This window comes from Chaetodon trifascialis, chromosome 11 (genome assembly GCF_039877785.1).
Source record: "Chaetodon trifascialis isolate fChaTrf1 chromosome 11, fChaTrf1.hap1, whole genome shotgun sequence".
NCBI classification, from domain to species: domain Eukaryota; kingdom Metazoa; phylum Chordata; class Actinopteri; order Chaetodontiformes; family Chaetodontidae; genus Chaetodon; species Chaetodon trifascialis.
The window spans coordinates 24,469,249-24,483,725 of record NC_092066.1 but is presented as its reverse complement, the minus strand read 5'-3'; the positions used below and the strand labels follow the sequence as shown (position 1 = coordinate 24,483,725).

The 14,477-nt window shown below is 39.9% G+C and overlaps 1 protein-coding gene across 1 annotated transcript; it reads right to left on the bottom strand.

The window, feature by feature from the left end:
* Positions 1–1,317: 1,317 nt before the first annotated feature.
* On the bottom strand, positions 1,318–12,220 carry rnf2 (ring finger protein 2). Its single transcript, XM_070975159.1, has 9 exons — positions 12,164–12,220; positions 9,063–9,159; positions 8,507–8,667; positions 6,336–6,418; positions 6,073–6,205; positions 5,880–5,979; positions 5,277–5,449; positions 2,884–3,073; positions 1,318–1,507 (listed from the first exon to the last, which is right to left on the bottom strand). Exons 2-9 carry the CDS (start codon positions 9,147–9,149, stop codon positions 1,406–1,408), a joined length of 1,029 nt encoding a protein of 342 aa, XP_070831260.1. The 5' UTR covers positions 9,150–9,159; positions 12,164–12,220; the 3' UTR covers positions 1,318–1,405.
* Positions 12,221–14,477: the final 2,257 nt, after the last annotated feature.

Here is a 14,477-nt window from a genome sequence, read left to right as displayed (position 1 = left end):
CACACACACACACACACACACACACACACACACACACACACACACACACACACAAACAAACAAACAAACAAACAAACAAACAAACAAACAAACAGGTGCTTTCTCCAAAGCCTCTTTACACCATGAGATAACAGCAGGTCATTGAGCCACATGGGGCAAATAAAATCTTGGCTGCAATCTGACTGAAATTCAGTCACCACTGACTCCAGAAGTACTCATTTTACTGTGAAAAGCACCTGTCTGCATCCACGTGGTTTGAATTCCCTTCCAGGCGTCCAGTAGCTCGTTGTAAGTACGGGATATTCCAAAAACATTTTAGGGTTCATGCACTCAGACATATGAAACAAATACGTTTAAGCTGCTCAGACTCAGTCGGTCACTTCCACATCCAGAAATTAAAGTTGGCTCTAAACATCGATTCGCTGAGACCGGATTGGTGAAACTCACGATGAGACATTTTAACTTAATCACAATTTGGTGGTACAGGTTGTGCATGACTGTAACAAACAGTGTAAGTAGTTTTGTGAACCAGAAACAAAACCAGCTCTTATCAAGTGGCAGTAAACCTCAGAGAAGAAGAAACAAAGCCAGTGGCCTTGGCCATCCACGAGAGGAGGACTGAGAGGTCGTCAGGAGGGGATCTTCTTCTTGTCTTGGAGCAGAAAAAGCTGATCAGTCATGTGAGTTCATGTTTGTTATGTCAGAACTTATTCAGAAAATGTGTTCCCATCTCCCAAAAAAGCAAGAGTATTTTGCCGTTTCCATCAACTTTTCCCCATGCCATACTTCAAACTGCACAGAAGAAAGCGTTGATGGAAACACCTACGGCTACTGAGACCTGGAACCATGATTTGGGAGACGCAGCCAAAGATTTCCCCATGTGTCTCTCAGCTGTAACTTCTGTCATGTAAAGACCAAACTCACAAAGCATAAAGGGGCCTTTGCTGAAGACAAATATCATATAACTCAAAGTGTTTACTTGGAAAGTAGCTCATTGCTAGTTGAGACTGTGCAAGGACCCTGGCTTTGAGAGTCTGAGAGAATTCTGTCTGCCTCACCTGCTGGCTGCTGTACTGATCTGCTACCTTCTACGGAGGGAAAGATAGAAAGAGACACAGAGAAAGAGACAGAGAATATAAAACAAGGGTTTTTCTTTTTACAAGAGTCCTTTGAGGGTTTTACCAACCCCTCTCATCTCCTTCAGACACACACATTCCTCTCCTCTTCTCTGTGTGTGCGCAGCTGTGGCCAAGTCCATGTGTTTACTTCCTACTGGTGTGTGTGTGTGTGTGTGTGTGTGTGTGTGTGTGTGTGTGTGTGTGTGTGTGTGTGTGTGTGTGTGTGTGCGTGTTTATGTATGTGTGAGTGTGTATAAGTATGTGTGTGTATGTGTTTTTATGTGCGACTACTTGTGTTCTTTAGTAGGAGCAAAGTAGAGCTCCATGGGTTTGTTCACCTTCCAGTACTTTTCGCTGACCAGCTCCAGGGAGAAGGAGCCGTTCAGAACCTGTGGAGAGAGTTGAAGAGTTGAAACATCTGTGAGGGTTTCCCACCCTGAGCCTGATGACGGTCTATAATGGACCTCTTCGCTCCTGTTGGCCTGAAGTCTTTGCCTTAGCATTCACCTGTACAAGCAGAGTTCTTCTTTCTTACAGGATAACATTGCTAAAGTATGACCATTTATAAATCAAAAACATGCTGAAAACTCATTCATACTGTTATTTCAAGCCGACTCGATTACTGTAACGCACCAGCCTCCTGCAAGAAACAGACACTTCAGCTCATTCAAAACGCACATTAGTTTTAGCTGCTCTGCACTGACTGACCTTTTAGAACTGATTTAAAGCCCTTAATGGATGAGGACCAAGCTACATTGCTAACTACCTTGTTCACAAGGTTTCCAGCAGCAGTTGAAAGAAAATTGGGGATGCAACCTTTATCCATTGCACCCCAAAGCTCTAGAACACACTACCTACAGATATGAGGGAAGCAGCTCGCAGAATATTTTCAAAAGCAAGCTAAAAGCTTATCTCTTCATGTTCATCTCTAACTATGACTTCCTGACACTGGCCTGAAACTTCTGCACATGTTCACTATATATATATTTGCTGTTATTATCACATAGGTTTATCTCATTCTCTCTATCTAGTTTTATTCTCTATCTTACTTTACACTCGTTTTCTATCCCTGTTTTTATGTTAATTTTGTCTTTTTTATGTGAAGCACTTGGTGCATGTGATTTCTTTGTTGTAAAGCACTTCAAGTTGCAATTCTTATATGACAGGTGCTATACAAATAAAACAGATTTTTATTATTACATTATTGTATAGTAACTTTGCACCTGTGACATGTTAGGCAGTGGAGGGGTGAGGGGAAACACTGGTCTGTGCATGTAGCTGACTAACTCACAAAAGTGGACTTAGTGTTGACAAACTGCAAGTTAAAGAACAAATTAAATGGTACAAATGTGGTTTTATTGTAGTTATGTTTATTTTTTGTCTTTCAAAAGTGCGTAGAAGGAAAAGCACAGCTATTACTAAAACATTAAAGATGGCTCTGTTCTATTCAAGCATCCCAGTCAGTCATGACAGTGAGCCAGCAGCTGAAACTGAGGTAGCTGCATGGAATTCAGCCACCATTTATTTCATGACTTATACCTGCACCTCTCCAGTGTAAGTGTATTTGCATTATGTCACTAATCACATAAGGTAAGTGTAGCCTTGAGTGCAATGCTGTTTTTGGTGTACTGATCACTCTGTGTGTGTGTGTGTGTGTGTGTGTGTGTGTGTGTGTGTGTGTGTGTGTGTGTGTGTGTGTGTGTGTGTGTGTGTGTGTGTGTGTGTGTGTGTGTGTGTGTGTGTGTGTGTGTGTGTGTGTACTCACAGTGAACTGGTTTCCAGCAGTAGGTATGTAGATGGTGTACTGTTTCTCTGAAGCTGCCTCCACATTAACAGGACTGGCCTCTGCATTTCTTCTCAGCTCCTCCAGAGCCAGTCTGACAGCCAGGTACTTCGACAGGTGATCCACCGTAGCGTTACCGGACGTCTTAATGTAGCGAGGGACGAACTCCACACTGCGGGTGCATGAATGCATGTGCATTAATGAGCAGGTGGGCACAGGTGATGAGTGCATGGATGTGTTTGGGTGCTCAACACTGATTTCATTAGTCCTACATGTACTGTTTGAAAATTCAGAGGGAGCTAAGTGAATGCAACATCACTGGCTAATGTTTGGAGACACCTTGTTTTGAGATTATGTTGCAGGAATGGTTCCTTCTTGTCTCACAAATGTTCAAACACAACAATATGCCCTTCTAACTAGTGCTGGGCGGTATGACCAAAAATGTATATCACGGTATTTTTCAGAATTAGAACGGTTTCACAGTATATGACAATATTTTTTTTTCTTTCATCTGGAAGACAGATGTTTTAACACAGGTATGTCCAGGCGCTCATCTGGGCAGAGTACCATTATCTCGTCCAAGCACACAGAGAAACTCCTCTGTTGAAAACACTTTTCATCCTTTTTTTTATGCTTGCTCTTATCTCTCATAAAAGGACGAAATGCAAATAAAACAGTAAAATAACACGTCGGGTTGGTCGGCAGTGTCCTCTGTTAGCGCTCTGCTCATTCATGAGAAAACGAGAGACAGCGGTGAAACTCACTGCGCAGTTGGATAGCTCAGCGACCAACTGGTCAATTTTGATGATCGACACCTCGATTGACCAGTCAGAGTAAAGAGATTCGAGGGGCAGCACCCAAATTCACCATAGTAATGCCAATGACGATCCAGAAGGAAGTAAGCCCAGAGATAGGTTATTGCATGAAGAGCGCTCCCCCCACTCTAGAAACCCCCTCCTCTTTATGTAAACAACCATGACCTCCATGATTAATCTCAAACTAACACAGAGTCATAGGAGAAGACATTAGCAGCGTTTTTTCGAGCTGGAATATAACTTTTGACCACAAAACAGCAAAGGCATACTGCATGATTTAGTGAAGTTTTTTTTCTGGTTCTCTTTGGCTGCTGGCTCGCTGAGTTTCCATCGCACAGTGAGGAGGCAGACATCTTCGTGATCAGCAAACTCTCTGCTTTCATATGATACCAGGCTTGTGTGGTTTGCATGAAGTGGCGAAATCAGCAGACGCGCTAGATTGGAGATTTTCGAGTGGCTATTTCCGTCTTTTTGTTACATGCGCATGTAATTTATTTCTGTATAAATTATTTTTCATTTGGGTGGCAATGCTTGGTAAAGGCTTGGTAAAGGCTGAGATTCTCCCCGTCATTCTGATACGCTACATGTTACGATTGGTGCTTCCTAGCATGAGCACTGACCGTCTGAACTGGAGCAAATTGCTCATGTTGCCGATCCGGCGACGACTTTAGCCTGACAAAAAAAAAGCAACAGACACGGCTCCTCTTTTTAGCACAAGTTCTTCTGTGTCATCATGTTCTACTAGTTCTGCAACTTCGATTTCGGAACATTCAATGTCTGTCCCATCCATCTTCACCATAACATAACACCAGAGCACTACAGTTTACCCTCACCACGCCCCACACCATGCCTGTGGAGAAGCGCAACATTGAAAACGGCCCCATCTGAAACTGTCACGCAGCGCAGCGTTCCAGACGTTGTGTAATCACATACACTGGTGTGGCGGTATATTAAAAATTCATATCATAAGAAAAATATACACCGGTATTCAGTGTGAACCGATATACCGCCCAGCCCTACTTCTAACACACAGCAGCAGTAGAATGACTACTTTCTGTGCACCCTTATCAAACAAATATTCCCACGTTGGCTTTAAAATGCAGCTACTCTGTTTTGCTTATCACTCTAAGTAAGGCCATCATTAAACATGACCAAAACACCAGTTTTCAAGTTTGGTTGTATTTTACCCATAATATTAGAACTGTTTACCTGTTGTGCACAGGTGGGAGTATTGTAGTTGGGTTGATTTATTATGTAAACAAGTTAATATCTAGTTAGGGTATGTATGTTCAACTGCTTAGCCACTGCTATGAAAATGCTCTTTATGTTTCCTGTTTACAAATGTAGAAAACATTAAAGCACTAGTATATTTTCATAAGTATCGATTCTTTATTGGTACTGGAAAAAGAAATCTGAACGATACCAATAGCTACAAGACAGTGGACAGATTCTCTGTCCCTTGGTTTCCCCACAACAACAAAAAGCAGTTTAGTCCTCTCCTCTTTCTAATTGGTAAGACCAGTATGAGGCTGAATTTGAGCTGCATGTGGGTGACACTACCTGTTGTGACCATCATCCTTCTCCATCAGGGTGGGATGTGGCCTGAACACCAGTTCTATTTCGCTGGCACCACCATCGATCACAGAGTCCCCGCCCCCGTTCTCAGCAGCGTTATCCATGTCCAACCCACTGTCATCACTTGTCTTGGTGCGCTTAATGCTTGGACCTGCCTCCTGGGGGAAAATGGTCAAATACACAGAATTTGTATATTGACAAAACACACCTGGAAGAGAAGTGTGCTCATTCAACTATAGATGTCTTCACATCATGTGGTTTTGTAATTGTGCCACTGATTAACATGCTTCACATCTTCAAAGCAAGGTGCTTCTCTACAATTGCTCAAATTTCATTACACGGATCTAGCTCAACCAAACACCAACTGGGCTCCACAATCAAACATTACACCCAGTATGACTAAATATTTTCACTCGTCACATCATTATACTTGATTCCCAGCAGTGTCCCTAAGACTTGGCACTTCCTTTGCTTGTTGCATGTATTTTAACATAAAAATGAGTTGACTAGTGGATTTTAATATCAAGGTTAGTGATTGGAAGACAACATGCATACATGTTTGATAATGCTTTAAACATCATAACATACCTGGTTGCTGTGGACAGAAGCGTTGCTACAATGGGAGGAGTCTCCATTGTCCTCCGCTCCACTGCCATTCTCCACTGTGTGTCTCTTACCACGCTGCAGTCTGACAAACACAAATGCAAATGAAACTTATTAGAGCACAAAATGCTTTAAGTGTATTTGCATTATTTGTGTGTGCTGAGGTTGCGGTGTTTACCTGGTCATAGCCTGTATCTTCAGCCCCTCCTCTATGCTGTGGGACAGGGCTTGCTGGTTGTTGTGTTTGCTAATACGGGCCAACACTCTCTCCTGGTGTGCTTCATACTCGTCACGGCTGGGATAAATCTTGCCTGAAATGGAATAAATTAACATGAAACAAAATTCTAGGAAATCTTACACAGGATTTTGTGATCACTTCCAGGTAATCCAGACTTTTTGTGTAGTAATTAAACCTCCCTGCACCCCTGTGTGGTTACTTACTAATCAGGGCATCAAAATTAGGGTCTGGACGCAGCGACCTCTTGGACACCAGTTTCTTACGACAGGTAGGACACTCTTTATTACTGTGAATACAGGGAGGACAGGTTTTCATTATCATCAACAAAAAATGATAGTGCCAATACAACATTGTGGAATCCTGTTATTAACGCAACACATGTCACATGCAGAATCTCTGTCTTCTGTCTGCTTCTTCGGTTACCTCTTACTTCAGAAAAACTAAATAAGAATCAAAGCAGAATATTCACTGGTGCTTCAGGCTTCATGTGTAACCAGGCCACAGCCCGCTGGTTGAGAGCGGCTGCTCTACCGGCACTGGTGGGCCACAGAGCACCATGGAGTGGGCTTTTTGGTGGTAATTTACAAGGCTACTGATTTTTAGATTTTGACATATTTAAGAATTCACAGAAATAAAAACCATGAAACTCAAATGCATAACTTCAATGACCAGTTATGTTTGAATATCACCCCACACCAATCGCTACATGTCAGGTACATCTGTATCAGAGATACATCTGTTTTGCCACAGAAGTTAATTTTTCCTCAGATGCAGAAACACAAAACTGATTGGATTTTGAAACCAAAAATTGAGACAACCCTGTGCCAGTAAAAGCTCCAAAGCATGTGGTGAGGTAATATGACCCTGAACATTAACAGGATTAAATCTGGATTCGTGAGGGCAGGCAGTGATGTCGAGCCGAAAGCACATGTCATGTTTTTCTCATTTATTTGTTTTAGTTTTAACTATCAGATGTGGACCTTAAGTTACAGGAACAGGACTAATGTTTTTAAGCACTGGCCATATGGCCCTCCAAGCCCCTATATTTGGTGGCCAAAGTTCATTTTTGGTGGCCCAGATGTAAAAATTTGGCAAAGACGATACAAAAAAGATTCAAAGAACTTCACACAGCCTTTAACCATGACACACCAATAAATAAAAAGACATTGAACAGTAATGAGCATATGTGACAGAGCTCAGCCCTGACACAGAGAGCAGAGGAGATGCTGCAGTGGGATCACAAATTACACCCAAAATGTTAGAAAGTGCCCCTTTAATACCAGGTTCAATACCATGACCCTCATACACACTCTCTCTCTTGCACTCTCCCTCCCTACCAGCATTGTGCCTGAGCAGTGATGTCAGCAAAAATAAATGTATAAAAAGCAGTAAAAGAAAAAAAAAAAAAGCCATGATACATACGTCCAACTATAGCCTTTTTTTTTTTTTATCAAAATGCGAATTTCTTTTTTGTTTGTTTTTTCAGTCTGCCTTTTGTGTTTGTTTCCTCTGTAAGTATCACATGAGCAGTTTAAGTAGACTTAGTGAGTAGCCCTGACATCAGTAGCTAGCTGGTGAACAGCACTATTCACCATTTTTGTAGATTGCTGAATCTTATTGAGACACGCAGTCTCATTCTCAAGAGACCAAATAAAATTTTGTGACCACAGGCAGCCACCTGCATGGGTATTTGTTGGCCACAGGGTAAATGTCTGTGGCCATGGGCCATCGGGCCGTGGTTAATGTCAAACCCTGAATTTTAACAAATTTGCAAGACAATGCATAACTGATCTACACAAACGTCTTCTTTGGCATTTACTCAGCAACCTTTTAGAGATTATGGTCAATGGCAATAGCTTGTCCAGAGCCACTATGTGGAAAGCTGAGCAGGCCAGAATATATATAATATTAAGAGTGATATTTTGTAGACCTGAATATATCATTCAAAGAATGGGTTCACATTTTATTCCAATACTTAAATGCCCATAAGCACTACACTGAAACTGTTAGTTAATTGTTCCTGCTGTCAATAAGGGCCGTGTAGAGATTCCTTTCTAAATAAATTTAAATGCAAGTTATGACAGACAAAATCCACAGTCCTCGTCTGTGTAAAAGTCACTTGTTTTCCATACAGCTAACAATTTACACAAAAACGGGACCGTGGATTGAATCTCCCTCCATTTACAATGAAATTGCTTTAACTTTGATGAACAATTGAAGGGTTCAACAGTGCTTTCAATGTACATTTGGGCAGGCACGTATTGCTTTAAGACATACATATATCACCATCACCTTACAGCTCATATCAGAAACCTGAATAGCACTGCATGGGAAGAAGGGGCTCTTCTGCTTCCGACTCCCTGGTAAAACTCACCCAGATCTCAAAGCTGTGATGATACAATCAGCGCAGAAGCGGTGCAGACATTCTTTGGTTGTCATTGTGTTCTTCAACATGTCCAGACAGATAGGACACATGAGTTCGCTGTGCAAGGACCTGGGCGACACTGCTATCTCCAGTCCATCTGTTATAGCCTCCTGTGCAAGTACGAAACAGATCGTGATGACTTTTAGTACACATGGAGATACATCTATCTGAGGAGTGGTACATGACTGATTAAGATACAGCTCATAGGTCTGAGTCATCTTTCAATGTCCTAAAAATCTCATAACCACAGCAACGGAATAGTCATCATTTTGGATATTGCACATCTTGGTTTTCTATTTTCAGGAGCACGGGGGAGCTAACTGTAGCTCATAGCTGTGTAATGATATGAACTGATTATGTGCTTTAGATATGCACGTATCTGCCAGATGCAAATATCAACCTGTTCTGTGATTGATAAAAATCTGTTTAAAAAACACACATAAGCAAAGTGATATTGATAAGAGACTTTCATAAATGAAGTGATATGGTGAATATGAAATGTTACCTGTGGTGTTCTCTGTAGCTCATACAGACTCAGCTCCCAGGTCTTGCTGAGGGGTTGAACCCCGTTGGTCTGAACTGTCTGAGTCATCACTGCAACACTGAAATACAAAAACAAAATTAGATTTTCTTGGAAATCTGGGATGTCATGATGACCTGGTGATGATTACTAGTGAGAATACTTGGCTGCAAATAAATGTGCTGCACTTTTAGCGCTTCTCTGCAATGGGTATGCCATATGATACCATTCAGGATAATATCTGTCTGTAATATGATTTTAAAAAATCATGTTAATGGCAATATTCTGACTTATGGTCAGGAGGAAGTGGTGGTTTGGTTACAAAAGATCGGTGGCACAACAAACTGCAGTAACATATACAAAGTGCAAGAATACTGTAACAACAAAAAGAGCAATACAACAAACTTATTTCACCACTTCAAGCAGAAGCACCCAGTTGAGTACAAGGAGGGCCAAAAATCCCATGAGGAAAGCTCAACCGCTAAGGAGGGATGGAACCACCAACCCTTCAATAAATGGATAACCCCATCTGCCTTCTGAGTTTAGCTGCACCTCAATAATTTAATTAAATGAATATTTGAAAGGCGCGAGCACTGGTATGATGTAAAAACCATTGTGTAGAGTTGCCTTGTTTTAATAAATGAGACTTAAATTTTTCTAAATGTTACTTCAGTTGTCACATTTCAATAATATTCCTCTCATTTGCTTTGTCTTGTGCATTTCATAGAGAAAGAAGCTTATGAAATTAAACTTGAACAACACAGCAGCTTCCATTCCATAACATTGTACCAAGCATGTCTGCAATGAAAAAGACAAGAAAGAGTTCAACCTGGAGGGACAATTCAATCCATTTCTACAGCTGGTGATATTAGGACAGAAAGCTGTAGCTGCTATAAAACACACCTGGGACCACATAGTATTCTCACAGTTATCAAAAAATCATTTTTTACATTTTGTGCATTAATAAAAATTAAATTACTGGACACATACTTAAATTAGCATGCTGTGAAATAAATGCAATTTGACAAACTTTTCAAATCAATAGAAAAATCACAAAGTTTTTGGGTTTTTTTTTTTAACTTCTCATTCAAATTTGATTAACAATGGTACTTACAGTATATTTAAAATTCACTTTTAAAGCTAACCTTATCGGTGACAAACTGCATCTTAATCACACATTTAAGGACTAGTAAATCTTAACGAAACAGTGGTAATTTATATTTGATAAAAACAGAAATCGCTTAATTTCTACCTAGAGTAGGAGCACGTATGGATGGGAAAGAGAAGTTTACACTAAGCTGCTTGAAGAACTTATTTCAGAGATGGACACTACACACAGCGACTAAGAGGACTCTAAAGACGATGAGAACACCTTCATGTTACACTGCTGTTCTTCAGCATGTTTCTACACATATTTCATGTTCTTCTTGTTCAGTAAGACTACTTTATCATACATTTTTATTTTCCTAGATGTAAGCCTTACAAAAAAATACCGAATTACATTATTGCAATTAATTTTTGTTTATTAATCATGGGAAAAGAAAAAGAACAGTTACATCACCAGAGGAGATGTTCTTGCTACCGCGAACATTTCCCAGCAGGCTACTCAAAAATGTTAAGACATTCATATTAAATGCATGACTACTGCACTGGATCACATGATACATGTGTGTATTTAAATTAGTGTGTCTATCACTTTTAGGTCTGGAATATCTGAGATTTTTAAATGAATTAATTAAATTAATTTAAATAAATGCCAAGAGACACCAACATCTGAGAAACTGGGGATATTAAAGACATGAATTCATGAGTTTCTTAACAATGTTGCAGCATTATCAATCTAGAAGTAAAATCCCAAGATATTTGTCACTACCCTGGAATAAATATGGATTTTGGGTCCAAATTGACAAAAAAAAAAAAAGAACAGAGCTGCGTGAAGTTCATTTTCCAAATAACAGAGTTTGAATAATTAGAAATCGCATGTGTCTTGAATCATCCAAATATCTCAATTCAGTTCAATTGTCAAAGAATTGTGTTTGCATCCTGTCAATGCCACCTGAGACCTTTGGGCTGTGCATGATTGAATTCATGACCAAAATATCTTCGAGTCAACCAGGAGTAACCCACAGTGGGTACTGGGCCTGACAGGCTACTTGTACTACATTCCTTCCTAATAGCCTTTATAAAAGACAAGCCCAGAAACCTCATTGTTAACATGTCGAATCTACGCTCAGACTGAGACTCAAACTGTGTGGCCATGCTGCCATACATGTGACAGACGAGGTGAAAGTGGGGGTGGTCCATATCAAACACACTGTGTGGTTGCAGGCAAATTGATCTTTTCTCAGAAGCTTCAAAAATGTCGAGAAAAACAAAATCTCAGCAACGGAGACACGTTACTTGGGGGTGTCTTAACTACATCTTATACATTCTCTGTATCGCAATCATCTATTCGTGTCAATTAACAAAGCCCAATGGGTCATAATTACTGACTTAAATTAGATACATGTTCTCTACAGCTGTTGGCTTTTGTATAACTTTTGTTTTGCTAGCTAGCGCACGACAAAGCGTTGCTATACAATATACATTTGACATTTGATTCAATCCATCTCATTGAGGCTTACTAATCAATTGTATTTAATGGACAGACACCGCACACAGATTTCAAATCTGTGGGGTTCGGCTAATGCTAACTTGCTACCACCGAAGCTAGCTATTCTTCGTAACGCTAACATTAGAGGCAAAAAATACACGATATAGCACGTCTGTAGCCGGCAGAAGACAATGAAGAACCGGCAGTTCATTCGTTTGAATTCACATATTACAGCTACCGACACAAAAAGCTAATATCTGAAATACAGTGAGGGAGTCGTGAATGTAATTTGTAGCTGTGACAGAGGGAAAAACAACAACAGAGAAAGAGCCGACGCACCAGTCTCTAGAGGTAAGCTAAATGCTTTGGGAACCTTATTTCGAATATTTAAAGCGTCGCAAGCTCGGATGTGGACCGTCATAATAGACAAATACAGACAATTAAAATGAAATTATTCTGAGCCAGCATGAAAAATTATTGTTTCTGTACTTACATTTTCAGTTGCGGGTACGAACGGATCCAGCCAGCGCGTTTAGGCGAAGGCAATATGGCGGATGTACAAGAAGCGATGTAGTCTGGGAAATTGAGGCGCTATGCCAGACAGGCCCGGGGTCCCGAATCAAGAAGAAATGGAGGTGCATGGTAAGTTGAAAACAACTAAGCATATCGTTGAAACAACTTTCAATATGAAAAATGTATTATTTGAGAAAAAAAAAAAAAAAACATTGATGGCCAATGATAGATCACGTTCTGAAAACAGGTAAAATGTAAGCCTAAACCATGCAAACCCATTGTTTCAACAGTGCCAAACACAGCAGGCAGATCCTGATGTGAAGCCAAGAGTCAGATGGGCAAAAGTATGCATTGGAAGATGTTTCTGTTACTGAAATTAGCTAATCAAATAGAAGAAATCATATAGCAAAGAGTGAAACTTGTTGAATAGGCCTCCTAACATTTTAGGCTACATATTGAGCCTCTTCCCTGCCTCTCTCTCTTTTCTTTTATATCTCCCCTTCAGAATTACAGCTCAGGGCCTTCCTTCATTCAAGATCTATTCATGCTGACCATCTACTATATACTTTGATGAAATTTTATATTATTACCATTAGAAAACATCAGAGCTTTATTGTTCGAAATTTATTGGAAATGCATTATTATTGTAGGTCCTGAGAACCCACAGAGTAAGCTATTCATTTGTTGACTTGCAGGTCAGATGACATCTAAACTTGGCATTGTGGAAGCCCATTGGAATCTCCGTTTACAAAACCATTATTGTAGCATTTGAATGACCATATTTCAGTGTAAAGCAGATCCTTATTACTGTACAAATTGGCAGTTGTAAATGCTGTGCAATCAGTGTTACAACACTGTGCATTTAAACAGTATAGTATGGTTTCCTCTTTCCTCTCTCTGCCATTCACAGATAAAGGATTAAATGTTTGGATTAAATTGTACCTTTTGGAGATAGATTGAAATCTCTGAGGCATTTGCACAGGCAGTTGTGGGTTCTGCAAAATTTAGCAAATACTTAAGCTGCAATAATGGTAATTAATAGAATGACTAAGTTCATGGCTGCACGGCAAGCAGGTAGTGCGCGTGCCTCACAGCAAGAAGGTTGCCGGTTCGATCCCCAGGTCAGGCGGGGCCTTTCTGTGTGAAGTTTGCATGTTCTTCCCGTGCATGCGTGGGTTCTCTCCGGGTACTCCGGCTTCCTCCCACAGACCATTAACATTAGGTTAATTGATGACTCTAAATTGTCCGTAGGTGTGAGTGTGAATGTTTGTTTGTCCTTGCATGTGGCCCTGCAATCGGCTGGCAACCGGTTCATTGTAGCTGGGATAGGCTCCAGCTCCCCGCAACCCCGAAAGGGATAGGCAGTATAGATAATGGATGGATGGACTAAGTTGATGAGACTGTGTGAACAATGACTCTGTGAGTGGGATGATAGTTAACAGTATTGGTAAATTATTAAACAAAGTACAAGTTGGAAAAAACATTTTTGGAAACTGACCAACTTCAGTTGAACTTCAGCTTCCTGAGCCCTGTCACAAACCTGTAACTCCCTCCCCAGTTGCACCACTCCATTGTTTATGTCATCATACACTAATATGCAGTACTTCTGTGCCACTTATCTTATACAATATTATTTATTTTTACAGTGCTATATATTTTTACTGTGCAATAGTCTACAGCTTGTGTTTTATTATTCATATTTTTCTCACGTGCAATTCAAAATCCACTGAAACTGAACCATTCTTCACAAGGCAATATTTTTTATACTCTTTGGGATATAATGTACATAGCCCCTAGTTGATTTTATTTTGTCTGTTTTTATTATCTATTTGTTCTACCTGTTCCTTTATCTACCTCTCCTTTTTATTCTTGCTGATGTAACAATCTTATCTTATCTTATCTTATCTTATCTTATCTTATCTTATTTCATAAATGCTACTGGAAACATTTTCATTGATAAGCTTCTTCTCCCATCAATAGTAAATAGTAAATGCTTTGGTTGATTTAAAAAAAAAACTGTAGAAATGTATTTAACACAATAAAAACACACAAAAAATTAACATCTAAATTCTAATATAAATATAATAATATATAAATCTAATATAAATCAAATGTATTTTGTTGCCTGGTTATTAGTGGTGTCGAATGTTGGCCTACAGTGGGCTATGTTTCATGAACTGTTACATAGCTCAGACCGTCCTAATAGTAGAAAAATTATTCAAAATAAATTTTGAACACGTCTAGAAAACACACCATCCCAAAACAAGTGCAACTGAAACAAACAAACGAAGAGG